This window comes from Cherax quadricarinatus, chromosome 72, assembly GCF_038502225.1.
Source record: "Cherax quadricarinatus isolate ZL_2023a chromosome 72, ASM3850222v1, whole genome shotgun sequence".
Taxonomy (NCBI): Eukaryota; Metazoa; Arthropoda; class Malacostraca; order Decapoda; family Parastacidae; genus Cherax; species Cherax quadricarinatus.
The window spans coordinates 2,061,040-2,074,899 of record NC_091363.1 but is presented as its reverse complement, the minus strand read 5'-3'; the positions used below and the strand labels follow the sequence as shown (position 1 = coordinate 2,074,899).

General features: G+C 38.5%; 1 protein-coding gene across 5 annotated transcripts in view; it reads right to left on the bottom strand.

Annotated features, from left to right (window-relative positions):
- LOC128701407 (uncharacterized) overlaps positions 1–13,860 on the bottom strand; it is a 68,464-nt gene that overhangs the window by 27,347 nt on the left and 27,257 nt on the right. For all 5 annotated transcript variants that reach the window (XM_070100279.1, XM_070100281.1, XM_070100277.1 and 2 more), the window contains exons 11-15: positions 7,582–7,765; positions 4,340–4,528; positions 3,185–3,364; positions 1,889–2,626; positions 990–1,210 (exon numbers count right to left, since the gene is read on the bottom strand). In XM_070100279.1, the coding sequence (XP_069956380.1) occupies positions 990–1,210; positions 1,889–2,626; positions 3,185–3,364; positions 4,340–4,528; positions 7,582–7,765 (1,512 nt within the window). The remainder of the gene's footprint in view (positions 1–989; positions 1,211–1,888; positions 2,627–3,184; positions 3,365–4,339; positions 4,529–7,581; positions 7,766–13,860) is intronic.

Sequence of the window (13,860 nt, the reverse complement as noted above, 5' to 3'; positions counted from 1 at the left end):
TTATGAGGATAACAAAAAGATTAGGTGATGAAAGATTGGATATCAGATTGGAGGGAGAGAGTATGGAGGAGGTGAATGTATTCAGATATTTGGGAGTGGACGTGTCAGCGGATGGGTCTATGAAGGATGAGGTGAATCATAGAATTGATGAGGGGAAAAGGGCGAGTGGTGCACTTAGGAGTCTGTGGAGACAAAGAACTTTGTCCTTGGAGGCAAAGAGGGGAATGTATGAGAGTATAGTTTTACCAACACTCTTATATGGGTGTGAAGCATGGGTGATGAATGTTGCAGCGAGGAGAAGGCTGGAGGCAGTGGAGATGTCATGTCTGAGGGCAATGTGTGGTGTGAATATAATGCAGAGAATTCGTAGTTTGGAAGTTAGGAGGAGGTGCGGGATTACCAAAACTGTCGTCCAGAGGGCTGAGGAAGGGTTGTTGAGGTGGTTCGGACATGTAGAGAGAATGGAGCGAAACAGAATGACTTCAAGAGTGTATCAGTCTGTAGTAGAAGGAAGGCGGGGTAGGGGTCGGCCTAGGAAAGGTTGGAGGGAGGGGGTAAAGGAGGTTTTGTGTGCGAGGGGCTTGGACTTCCAGCAGGCGTGCGTGAGCGTGTTTGATAGGAGTGAATGGAGACGAATGGTTTTTAATACTTGACGTGCTGTTGGAGTGTGAGCAAATTAACATTTATGAAGGGGTTCAGGGAAACCGGCAGGCCGGACTTGAGTCCTGGAGATGGGAAGTACAGTGCCTGCACTCTGAAGGAGGGGTGTTAATGTTGCAGTTTAAAAACTGTATTGTAAAGCACCCTTCTGGCAAGACAGTGATGGAGTGAATGATGGTGAAAGTTTTTCTTTTTCGGGCCACCCTGCCTTGGTGGGAATCGGCCAGTGTGATTATAAAAAAAAAAAATGAGTTTTCTTCTTCTAGTCACCCTACTTTGGTACAAAATGGACAAAGTACATACTATACTAATCTTCACTATCAACCCACCTCATCGTTGTGCCCAGCAGCACCATCAAGCTGATGAGTCAATCTGTGAGTCACCAGCAAATCTGCATTGTTGAACACAGCACCACATCCCGGAACCAAGCAAGCAAACTCACACTCGGATATATTGACCTGCTTATGTACAGCATTGCTATGGCGCTGCAAATTGCCATCTGTCACAAAGGAAGCTTTGCAATCCTGACACTCAACTGGTGGATATTTACCTGAAAATTTATCAAAGAACATTGAATTTAGTGACTGAATCAATGAAGAGAATTTATTGTGGCAAAATTACAACTGGCCAATTCAAATAGCTTAAAAGTAAATTCTTCATGTACTGAAGCATAAAAAATTATACAGTAATATACTGTACTTACAACAAAAAATATGATTTGCTTTCAAAAGATCATGGCATATCGCTGGTGCTTTTATGCTGCTGCTGCTGATGAGTGATCATTTCTTCAGCAACTTTAACATATGTACCATAAAATCATAAATTTTAATTAGATTCCATTCATTTTAGTCATATCTGATTCAGAAAAATAAACTCTTTCATTCTATATGATTTTTTTTTTTTCAAACTCTTCCCACACATATATGAATTCTTTATGGGTATTCCACAGTTTGAGGGTTACACAATGCACCCATCTCTGGTGACTACATATTTTTAAATTTCATTATTAAGAAATTACAGTACCAGGAATTAAATACAGATTATTATTGTCCCTGTATCCATCTCAAGTTATGATATGGGCTTCTAAAGAAATGCTATTTGCTTTAGGTAGTTTTCTGCTTAACAAACTTTTCCTCCAGTCCCTATCTAATTGTTCAGCAGGGGTCAAATGTATAAGGTAATCGTATGACAAGGCTGAATAAGAACAAATCTAATATAATGTACTCACTCTCTTTCTGCTGTTTTCTCTCCTTACTCCGACGATTCTGAAACCAGTGCATGATCTGTCGATAACGGACACCCAAACGTCTTGCCAGCATACTCATTTCTGACGGCAAGGGGAAGTTATTTCTATTGTAATGTGTAACCAGAATTGCTTGTTCTTCATCAGTGTATTCTATTCTCTGTCTGCCAACATCACATTTACTTGAGCTAAAGTGGTCTAAGAATGAAGCTCGATCTGGGAAGACTAAATGGCATTCAATGCAGCGAATTTCATTTCCAATTTTGTGTTTCCGCTTAGCTTTTTTCCGTCTCCACTCCCCAGGCTTTCGCAAAAGTTTTGTGTTAATACACTTAAGTGGGTAGTGCTCCTTGAGTGCTATCAAAGAAGCAAAGCTCTCCTTACATGATGAGCATTGGTGGCCTCCATTCTTGACTGGTGATTCATTTGTTGATTCAGTTTCATATTCTTCTTCTGAAGAGTTGTCGAGGATACACTCCACAGCCATAATTGGATGATAATCATCAAAATCCTCAGACATACCATCCATTGAATCATCATGTGACCTTGACACAAGATTGAAATTGTCATTGTCTGGAGGTTCACTTCCTTCATCATTTGAGTCAGAATCACTCATACTCTCATTACCTTCCTCAAAAGTTTCTGCCAGTTCCATTTGACTAGATGTCATTAGCATGGGAGCTTCGGTAGCAAATTTCTTTCTTTTGCTATCAGCCGCTTTTGCTGAGGGGGAAAAAGTAATTATTATTTAACAGAGGAAAATTATAATCTATCTATAAATTTGATACCATGTTCCCTCTAGGGATTCCTCTTCATTAATACCTTGAGGGGGGTAACCCAAGATAAGATAAAATGGAGTGGTCAACAAGGTTATACAGGTTTCCCTCTCTATATAATTCCTCAATTTTGTAATGCCCTATTTCTATCAGCAATTTTGCATGCGCAATATACACTCATGGTATGCAACTAGTCAAGTTCGTCAAACATAATGAACAATTTTATTATGCAGCATTAAATGTCGATAGTATGACTGAACTTAGTACAGCCACCATGGGCCTGGAACACACAAAGCAAGGAACAACTGCATGTATCTGATCCACCAAAAATACAATGAGAATATAATTTTACATTTAGTAGATGCTGCTTAGTTCACTTTATTTAACAACTTAAAATTTTACCACTCAACCCTAAATCACATTATTAACAGCAATAAAAAGGAATATACAGTACAGATAAACCAAGCAAGATGAATAAACTGCCAAATACAGTATTTAAACTTACACACATGTCTCATCAAGTGAGTATTTAAAACAGCTGGATGGGAAAAGTAGATTCCACATTCAAGACAGTGGAAGCTTGTCTCATTGTAGTGTTTCTCATAATGCTTATCGAGGTTTTCCCTGTCGATGAATGACACACTGCATTTGTAACAAGGAAAAGGCCCAGCCCCTTCATATTTAGCTGAAAAGTAAATAAGGCAATCTATTTAATCATTAAATTACAAATATATAAAACTGTAATGAAAATTATAAGATTATAAATTTATAGAACATATTGACAATGAGGGGTTGGAGATATTAGCTGTTTGAAGTGACATTTAAACTGTCATATCTGGGCACCTCTGCAAAGACAGTGATTTTATGTGAATGATGGTGAAAGTGTTTCTTTCTTTTTTGGGTCATCCTGCCTTGGTGGGAGACGGCCAGCGTGTTGAAAAAGAAAACTGACAATAAATGGCTACCATCTTGATATGGTGGTGAAGTGGTTATCAGTATGGCAATTAAGTAACCCAGAGTCTGAGTATATATATGTCAGTGTAAGTTTATAATTCGCATTAAAGTAGCTGATGCAATATTACAATAGATCGAATTATGTGAGCTAATGGTTGATATTAACTAAACTATACAAAATTCATATACTATACTTTGGAATGACCAATATGATTGAGACCTGTCATATCAAGAGGGATGTCAATCTTTGCAAATGCTGTAATCAGTATACAGTGTGCAACAAGTGTATCATAAACATGAGTATTTCTGATGAATAAGGTAGGTACAGCAAATGCACATACAAAACATCAGGGAATATGAATCTAAATGGCATACTGGTGACAATATTGAGAAAAGATATATGATATGGAACAAACCAATATTGGGACAACACTAAAATGCTGTCCCAATAAAAGACTGCTCTGGAACATGTCTTTTCTTCACATCACAGAATTTGCAGGAAAAAATTCATAAGTTGTAAAGTAAGTGATGTCTAAACTGACATCCACTCTCATGATATATAAAAAACTTATTTAGATACAACAAAACTTGAAATATTGGTTTAGAACTCTTAATCAAATAAAGATGTTTAAAATGTAAGAAATCTAGACATTTCCAAACTTATTTATGTGTATGAATACTAAAAAATGAAATCTCTACAACATACCCACTTCCTTCAGTTGTTTTCTGTAATTTTTCCGTGTATTTTGGAACCAGGTTTTAACAACAGCATATTCAACTCCTAATAAAATTGAAATGGCCATTTGCTCCCCAGGTTCTGGAAAATTGTCATGTTCAAAATGAGCTTCTAGGATTTCACGCTGGTTGCCAGTAAAATATGTTGGACTTCTCCTTCCTGAAATTAAAGAAGAAATGTACAAACAATATTGCAGCTCTGTAAACTGTCAAAGCTATATTCTTAAAAAAAAAAAAAGGTGAAAATTTCATTCACTTGCAACATGACATTGCCAACATCATCATTATATGAAACATGAAGATGTTCACTGCAATGAACCATTAATATTTAAGGCTTCCATGCTTACAGTAACAAGAGCAACACAAATTTATTTTTAAATAGAGTATATTTAAGAAACCTGTTAGTGAGTATTTCATAAGCATTCACCTTTGTTGCAGCCTCTCTCTTTCATTTCTTAACTAATACTAATTTGCTTAATTAACTGTAACCTCTTTCCTCCCCCCCCCCCACTATCTCTTTCACTTTATAAGTTAGTTTGCTTTTTAAACACACCAGCCGTCTCTCACCGAAGTCGGGAGGCCTGAAAAAGAAGAAACACTCACCATCGTTCACTTTTATCAGTCTTGCCAGAGGCGTGCTGAACTACAGTTCAACTGCCCCTCCAAACTGTAAATATCCCCACCCCTCCTTCAGAGTGCAGGCACTGTACCTCCCACCTCCAGGATTCAAGTCAGGCTAACCGGTTTCCCAGAATCCCTTCACAGAAATGTTACAGCTTGCCTCCAATCCTATCTAACAAGCTCAAATATATCAGTTACTTACTTTAAATAAGGATTCTCAACATACATAGCCAAATGATAAGTTAAAACATAACAAAATTGTTTCTTCCCGATATACAAAACACACATTTTTAATATTAATTGAAAACCACAGGATTTGGATTTCATTTGAAATGTACTTACTGGATTTGCATAACCAAAATCAAATTTTTATGGACAATCTTTCTCATAGTTATTTTCAGAATAAATTCATGGTTGAATAAAGGGTAAGAGTTATTCAGTTGTCTTGAAAACAACCATAATTAAAGTCAGGGAGAGGGGTGGGATTAAATTATAGGGAATCAAATACAAAATGGGAATTAACACAGTTACTTTTTACTGATCCTAGGTAGTAGGTTGGCAGACAGCAACCACCCAGGGAGGTACTACCGTCCTGCCAAGTGAGTGTAAAACGAAAGCCTGTAATCGTTTTACATGATGGTAGGATTGCTGGTGTCCTTTTTTCTGTCTTATAAACATGCAAGATTTCAGGTACGTCTTGCTACTTCTCCTTACACTTAGGTCACACTACACATACATGTACAAGCATATATATATATACACACCCCTTTGAGTTTTCTTCTATTTTCTTTCTAGTTCTTGTTCTTGTTTATTTCCTCTTACCTCCATCGGGAAGTGGAACAGAATTCTTCCTCCGTAAGCCATGCGTGTTGTAAGAGGCGACTAAAATGCCAGGAGCAAGGGGCTAGTAACCCCTTCTCCTGTATATATTACTAAATGTAAAAGGAGAAACTTTTGTTTTTCCTTTTGGGCCACCCCACCTCGGTGGGATACGGCCGGTGTGTTGAAAGAAGAAAGACTTTTTGCTGATGGTACTGTGCTTATGGGAGATTCTAAAGAGAAATTGCAAAGGTTAGTGGATGAGTTTGGGAGTGTGTGTAAAGGTAGAAAGTTGAAAGTGAACATAGAAAAGAGTAAGGTGATGAGGGTATCAAATGATTTAGATAAAGAAAAATTGGATATCAAATTGGGGAGGAGTATGGAAGAAGTGAATGTTTTCAGATACTTGGGAGTTGATGTGTCGGCGGATGGATTTATGAAGGATGAGGTTAATCACAGAAATGATGAGGGAAAAAAGGTGAGTGGTGCGTTGAGGTATATATGGAGTCAAAAAACGTTATCTATGGAGGCAAAAAAGGGAATGTATGAAAGTATAGTAGTACCAACACTTTTATATGGGTGTAAAGCTCGGGTTGTGAATGCAGCAGCAAGGAGGCAGTTGGAGGCAGTGGAGATGTCCTGTTTAAGGGCAATGTGTGGTGTAAATATTATGCAGAAAACTCGGAGTGTGGAAATTAGGAGAAGGTGTGGAGTTAATAAAAGTATTAGTCACAGGGCTGAAGAGAGGTTGTTGAGGTGGTTTGGTCATTTAGAGAGAATGGATCAAAGTAGAATGACATGGAGAGCATTTAAATCTGTAGGAGAAGGAAGGCGGGGTAGGGATCGTCCTCGAAAAGGTTGGAAGGAAGGGGTAAGGGAGGTTTTTTGGGCAAGGGGCTTGGACTTCCAGCAGGCGTGCATGAGCGTGTTCGATAGGAGTGAATGGAGATGAATGGTATTTGGGACCTGACGATCTGTTGGAGTGTGAGCAGGGTAATATTTAGTGAAGGGATTCAGGGAAACCGGTTATTTTTATATAGCCGGACTTGAGTCCTGGAAATGGGAAGTACAATGCCTGCGCTCTAAAGGAGGGGTTCGGAATATTAGCAGTTTGGAGGGATATGTTGTGTATCTTTATGCGTATATGCTTTTAAGCTGTTGTGTTCTGAGCACCTCTGCAAAAACAGTGAATATGTGTGAGTGAGGTGAAAGTGTTGAATGATGATGGAAGTATTTTCTTTTTGGGGATTTTCTTTCTTTTTGGATCACCTTGCCTCGGTGGGAGATGGCCGACTTGTTGAAAAAAAAAAAAAAAATCTCTGACAGTGAATAGATTAAAGTATTCTAGAAAACATACATATTAGCCAATTTAACCCAGGACTTAATGAATTTGCAACTAATTTCCCTTTATTTTGTCCAATTTTATTTTGGTCTATTATAGTATTGTGGTTTGTGTTGGTCAGTACCTGCTAGTCATGTAGGACTACAACATGGGTCTCCAACAAAACATTTTTTTAATGACTTTATTTTATTGTATTTTATTTTATTTTTACTGTATTTTATACTGTAAGGTTTAGGATAAACACTGTGTACAACACAAATAGTTGTTTATTTCCCAGAAATTTGGCATAAAAAATACAGTCGTAAGTCGAGTGGTCATAAGTCGAGCAGGTCGTAAGTCGGATGGTAGGTGTACTTTACCCTTATTTAAATTCAGTACTAATACTAAAATCTGATTGAAGAGAATACTTTTGGAGTCACAAAATCACTTACTTTTATACCCAACTAAATCAAACGTCTGCCAGAGCCTTTTATTTGTCACATTACGAGTGCTTCTAGCTCGCTGAGGTGTCACTGTGTCAGTAGTTGAAGGCTGTTGTGTTGGCTGAGGTTCCCGAGGTGCTAACTGGACTGGAATCATTGGTAGAATTGGCACGTATCTTTTCTTGCTTGCAACCTGTTAAATAAGATGTAATTACATACCACTGAGGAATACTGTCTTAAAAAATAACCTTAATAGTTGATCAGTGTCAAGAGACCCACACAGGTTTAGTATATAATAATACTTAATGATTCACTTTATTTAATAATACATGACTTTGAAACCATAACTCACCCTCATGTGCTGACACTAACAACAAATCAAAAAGAGATTCAGAAATTGCCATATACAGTGGAGCTTCGCTTAAAGACCATTCGTATAATGTAATTTCAAATAACAAAAAAAAAAAAAAAACCTAGACCCCTTCCCCTCCACTTAACAGCCTTCAATGACCAGATTCTTGCCAGCCAACAACTCCCATTTAATGACCACTTCCACTTATTTGACTAGAGAACACTGAAGTTATAAATACGTACAGTGTTTATCACCTTGCTTGTTTTATACATCAGCAGTCAACACGTACAGTGCTCTCATATCCTTTGCATCATTAATAGATATATGAATATGGAAATTATAGAAAAAAAAAAGGCTGTTCACAACATATGTTACACCAAAATTGGAACATGCATCAGTGAAATAGTGTGTGCATCTACAAAAATCATGTAGATAAACTATAAAAAATCCAAAGAAGATACAAAATTACTCCCAGAGCTAAAAAAAAAAATAAATGCAAGCAAATACTGAATGCATTAAATATGATAACCACATAAGATTAAAAAAAAAAAAAAGGTACATAAGCATAGATAAGAAAAATTTCTTAGTGCCATCAATATGGAGAATAAGAAGGGTTAAATATTAAAGACACTACAAACATAGTTCTGCTTCTGTAGCTACAAATACAGTGGACCCTCGGTTATTAGCCGTAATCCGCTCCAGAAGGCCGGCCTAAATCTGAAAAGGCTGAAAACCGAAATAATATATCCCATAAGAATTAAAGTAAATCCAATTAATCCATTTCAGACACCCAAAAATATTAACAAAGAATGCATTTTTTAAAGATTAACTATAGTTTTACATACGGAAAACAACGAGAAATAAATATTTTTTTTTTATTATTTATTTTATTATCACACTGGCCGATTCCCACCAAGGCAGGGTGGCCCGAAAAAGAAAAACTTTCACCATCATTCACTCCATCACTGTCTTGCCAGAAGGGTGCTTTACACTACAGTTTTTAAACTGCAACATTAACACCCCTCCTTCAGAGTGCAGGCACTGTACTTCCCATCTCCAGGACTCAAGTCCGGCCTGCCGGTTTCCCTGAATCCCTTCATAAATGTTACTTTGCTCACACTCCAACAGCACGTCAAGTATTAAAAACCATTTGTCTCCATTCACTCCTATCAAACACGCTCACGCATGCCTGCTGGAAGTCCAAGCCCCTCGCACACAAAACCTCCTTTACCCCCTCCCTCCAACCCTTCCTAGGCCGACCCCTACCCCGCCTTCCTTCCACTACAGACTGATACACTCTTGAAGTCATTCTGTTTCGCTCCATTCTCTCTACATGTCCGAACCACCTCAACAACCCTTCCTCAGCACAAATTTTAATGATAAATGAACATTACATACCTTTATTAAAGACTCATTGTTGGCGTACTGAAGAAGGCAGAAGAGGAGAGGGAGGTGTGAATCCCCAACTCCCTTTTCCCCTCTGTGTAGTGTAATGAATAATTCATGCCGAGAATTGTAAACAAATGCATATGAAGGGAAGTTATTGGGCGAGATGCCAGATTCAGTTTTCTCTAGTGCTGAATCAGAGAAAATGTAATGTTTACTCTCCACCCGGCTCTCCACTTGACACCATATAAACATTGCATGTTTATATGCTATGTGCTATGTAGTGTGTTTCTTATACAATTTTGAAGAAAACATCACAGATGGATTAATGAAAATGTCTATATTAACCTGAAATACGACAATGTGCCCACGAGTGATTATTATTAAACGTACATTGCATATAAACACTGCATGTTTTTATATACTACTATGTAATTTTTTTTTTTTAACAAGTCGGCCATCTCCCACCGAAGCAGGGTGACCCAAAAAAGAAATAAAATCCCCGAAAAGAAAATACATTCATCATTCAACACTTTCACCTTACTCTCACACAATCACTGTTTTTGCAGAGGTGCCCAGAACACAACAGCTTAAAAGTATATACCTATAAAGATAAACAACATATCCCTCCAAACTGCTAATATCCTGAACCCTTCCTTTAGAGTGCAGGAATTGTACTTCCCATTTCCAGGATTCAAGTCCGGCTATATAAAAATAGCTGGTTTCCTCGAATCCCTTCACTAAATATTACCCTGCTCATACTCCAACAGCTTGTCAGGTCCCAAATACCATTCGTCTCCATTCACTCCTATCTAACACGCTCACGCATGCTTGCTGGAAGTCCAAGCCCCTCACCCACAAAACCTCCTTTACCCCCTCCCTCCAACCTTTTCAAGGACGATGCCTACCCCGCCTTCCATCCCTTACAGATTTATATGCTCTCCATGTCATTCTTTGATCCATTCTCTCTAAATGACCAAACCACCTCAACAACCCCTCTTCAGCCCTCTGACTAATTTTATTTTTTTTTTTTCAACAAGTCGGCCGTCTCCCACCGAGGCAGGGTGACCCAAAAAAGAAAGAAAATCCCCAAAAATAAAATACTTTCATCATCATTCAACACTTTCACCACACTTGCACATTATCACTGTTTTTGCAGAGGTGCTCAGAATACAACAGTTTAGAAGCATATACATATAAAAATACACAACATATCCCTCCAAACTGCCAATATCCCAAACCCCTCCTTTAAAGTGCAGGCATTGTACTTCCCATTTCCAGGACTCAAGTCCGACTATATGAAAATAACCGGTTTCCCTGAATCCCTTCACTAAATATTACCCTACTCACACTCCAACAGATCGTCAGGTCCCAAGTACCATTCGTCTCCATTCACTCCTATCTAACACGCTCATGCACGCTTGCTGGAAGTCCAAGCCCCTTGCCCACAAAACCTCCTTTACCCCCTCTCTCCAACCCTTTCGAGGACGACCCCTACCCCGCCTTCCTTCCCCTATAGATTTATATGCTTTCCATGTCATTCTACTTTGATCCATTCTCTCTAAATGACCAAACCACCTCAACAACCCCTCTTCTGCCCTCTGACTAATACTTTTATTAACTCCACACCTTTTCCTAATTTCCACACTCCGAATTTTCTGCATAATATTTACACCACACATTGCCCTTAAACAGGACATCTCCACTGCCTCCAACCGTCTCCTCGCTGCTGCATTTACAACCCAAGCTTCACACCCATATAAGAGTGTTGGTACTACTATACTTTCATACATTCCCTTCTTTGCCTCCATAGATAACGTTTTTTGACTCCACATATACCTCAACGCACCACTCACCTTTTTTCCCTCATCAATTCTATGATTAACCTCATCCTTCATAAATCCATCCGCCGACACGTCAACTCCCAAGTATCTGAAAACATTCACTACTTCCATACTCCTCCTCCCCAATTTGATATCCAATTTTTCTTTATCTAAATCATTTGACACCCTCATCACCTTACTCTTTTCTATGTTCACTTTCAACTTTCTACCTTTACACACATTCCCAAACTCATCCACCAACCTTTGCAATTTTTCTTTAGAATCTCCCATAAGCACAGTATCATCAGCAAAAAGTAACTGTGTCAATTCCCATTTTGAATTTGATTCCCCAAAATTTAATCCCACCCCTCTCCCGAACACCCTAGCATTTACTTCCTTTACAACCCCATCTATAAATATATTAAACAACCATGGTGACATTACACATCCCTGTCTAAGACCTACTTTTACCGGGAAGTAGTCGCCCTCTCTTCTACACACCCTAACCTGAGCCTCACTATCCTCATAAAAACTCTTTACAGCATTTAATAACTTACCACCTATTCCATATACTTGCAACATCTGCCACATTGCTCCTCTATCCACTCTATCATATGCCTTTTCTAAATCCATAAATGCAATACAAACTTCCCTACCTTTATCTAAATACTGTTCACATATATGCTTCAATGTAAACACTTGATCTACACATCCCCTACCCACTCTGAAACCTCCTTGCTCATCCACAATCCTACATTCTGTCTTACCTCTAATTCTTTCAATTATAACCCTACCGTACACTTTTCCTGGTATACTCAGTAAACTTATTCCTCTATAATTTTTACAGTCTCTTTTGTCCCCTTTCCCTTTATATAAAGGGACTATACATGCTCTCCGCCAATCCCTAGGTACCTTCCCCTCTTTCATACATTTATTAAACAAAAGTACCAACCACTCCAACACTATATCCCCCCCTGCTTTTAACATTTCTGTCATGATCCCATCAGTTCCAGCTGCTTTACCCCCTTTCATTTTACGTAATGCCTCACGTACCTCCCCCACACTTACATTCTGCTCTTCTTCACTCCTAAAAGATGGTGTACCTCCCTGACCAGTGCATGAAATTACTGCCTCTGTTTCTTCCTTAACATTTAAAAGTTCCTCAAAATATTCTCGCCATCTACCTAATACCTCCATCTCCCCATCTACTAACTCCCCTACTCTGTTTTTAACTGACAAATCCTTACTTTCCCTAGGCTTCCTTAACTTGTTTAACTCACTCCAAAATTTTTTCTTATTTTCATTAAAATTTCTTGACAGTGCCTCTCCCACTTTATCATCTGCTCTCCTTTTGCACTCTCTCACCACTCTCATTACCTTTCTTTTATTCTCCATATACTCTGCTCTTCTTATAACACTTCTGCTTTGTAAAAACCTCTCATAAGCTAACTTTTTCTCTTTTATCACACCCTTTACTTCATCATTCCACCAATCACTCCTCTTTCCTCCTGCCTCCACCCTCCTATAACCACAAACTTCTGCCCCACATTCTAATACTGCATTTTTAAAACTATTCCAACCCTCTTCAACCCCCCCACTACTCATCTTTGCACTAGCCCACCTTTCTGCCAATATTCGCTAAACATCTCACCCGAACTTCCTCCTCCCTTAGTTTATACACTTTCACCTCCCTCTTACTTGTTGTTGCCACCTTCCTCTTTTCCCATCTACCTCTTACTCTAACTGTAGCTACAACTAAATAATGATCCGATATATCAGTTGCCCCTCTATAAACATGTATATCCTGGAGCCTACCCATCAACCTTTTATCCACCAATACATAATCTAATAAACTACTTTCATTACGTGCTACATCATACCTTGTATATTTATTTATCCTCTTTTTCATAAAATATGTATTACTTATTACCAAATCTCTTTCTACACATAGCTCAATTAAAGGCTCCCCATTTACATTTACCCCTGGCACCCCAAATTTACCTACTATTCCCTCCATAACATTTTTACCCACTTTAGCATTGAAATCCCCAACCACCATTACTCTCACACTGGATTCAAAACTCCCCACGCATTCACTCAACATTTCCCAAAATCTCTCTCTCTCCTCAACATTTCTCTCTTCTCCAGGTGCATACACGCTTATTATAACCCACTTTTCACATCCAATCTTTATTTTACTCCACATAATCCTTGAAATAATACATTTATAGTCCCTCTTTTCCTGCCATAGCTTATCCTTCAACATTATTGCTACTCCTTCTTTAGCTCTAACTCTATTTGAAACCCCTGACCTAATCCCCTTTATTCCTCTCCACTGAAACTCTCCCACCCCCTTCAGCTTTGTTTCACTTAAAGCCAGGACATCCAGCTTCTTCTCATTCATAACATCCACAATCATCTCTTTCTTATCATCTCCACAACATCCACGCACATTCAGACTTCCCACTTTGACAATTTTCTTCTTCTTATTCTTTTTAGTAATCTTTACAGGAAAAGGGGTTACTAGCCCATTGTTCCCGGCATTTTAGTTGACTAATACTTTTATTAATTCCACACCTTCTCCTAATTTCCACACTCCGAATTTTCTGCATAATATTTACACCACACATTGCCCTTAGACAGGACATCTCCACTGCCTCCAACCGCCTCCTCGCTGCTGCATTCACAACCCAAGCTTCACACCCCTACAAGAGTGTTGGTACTACT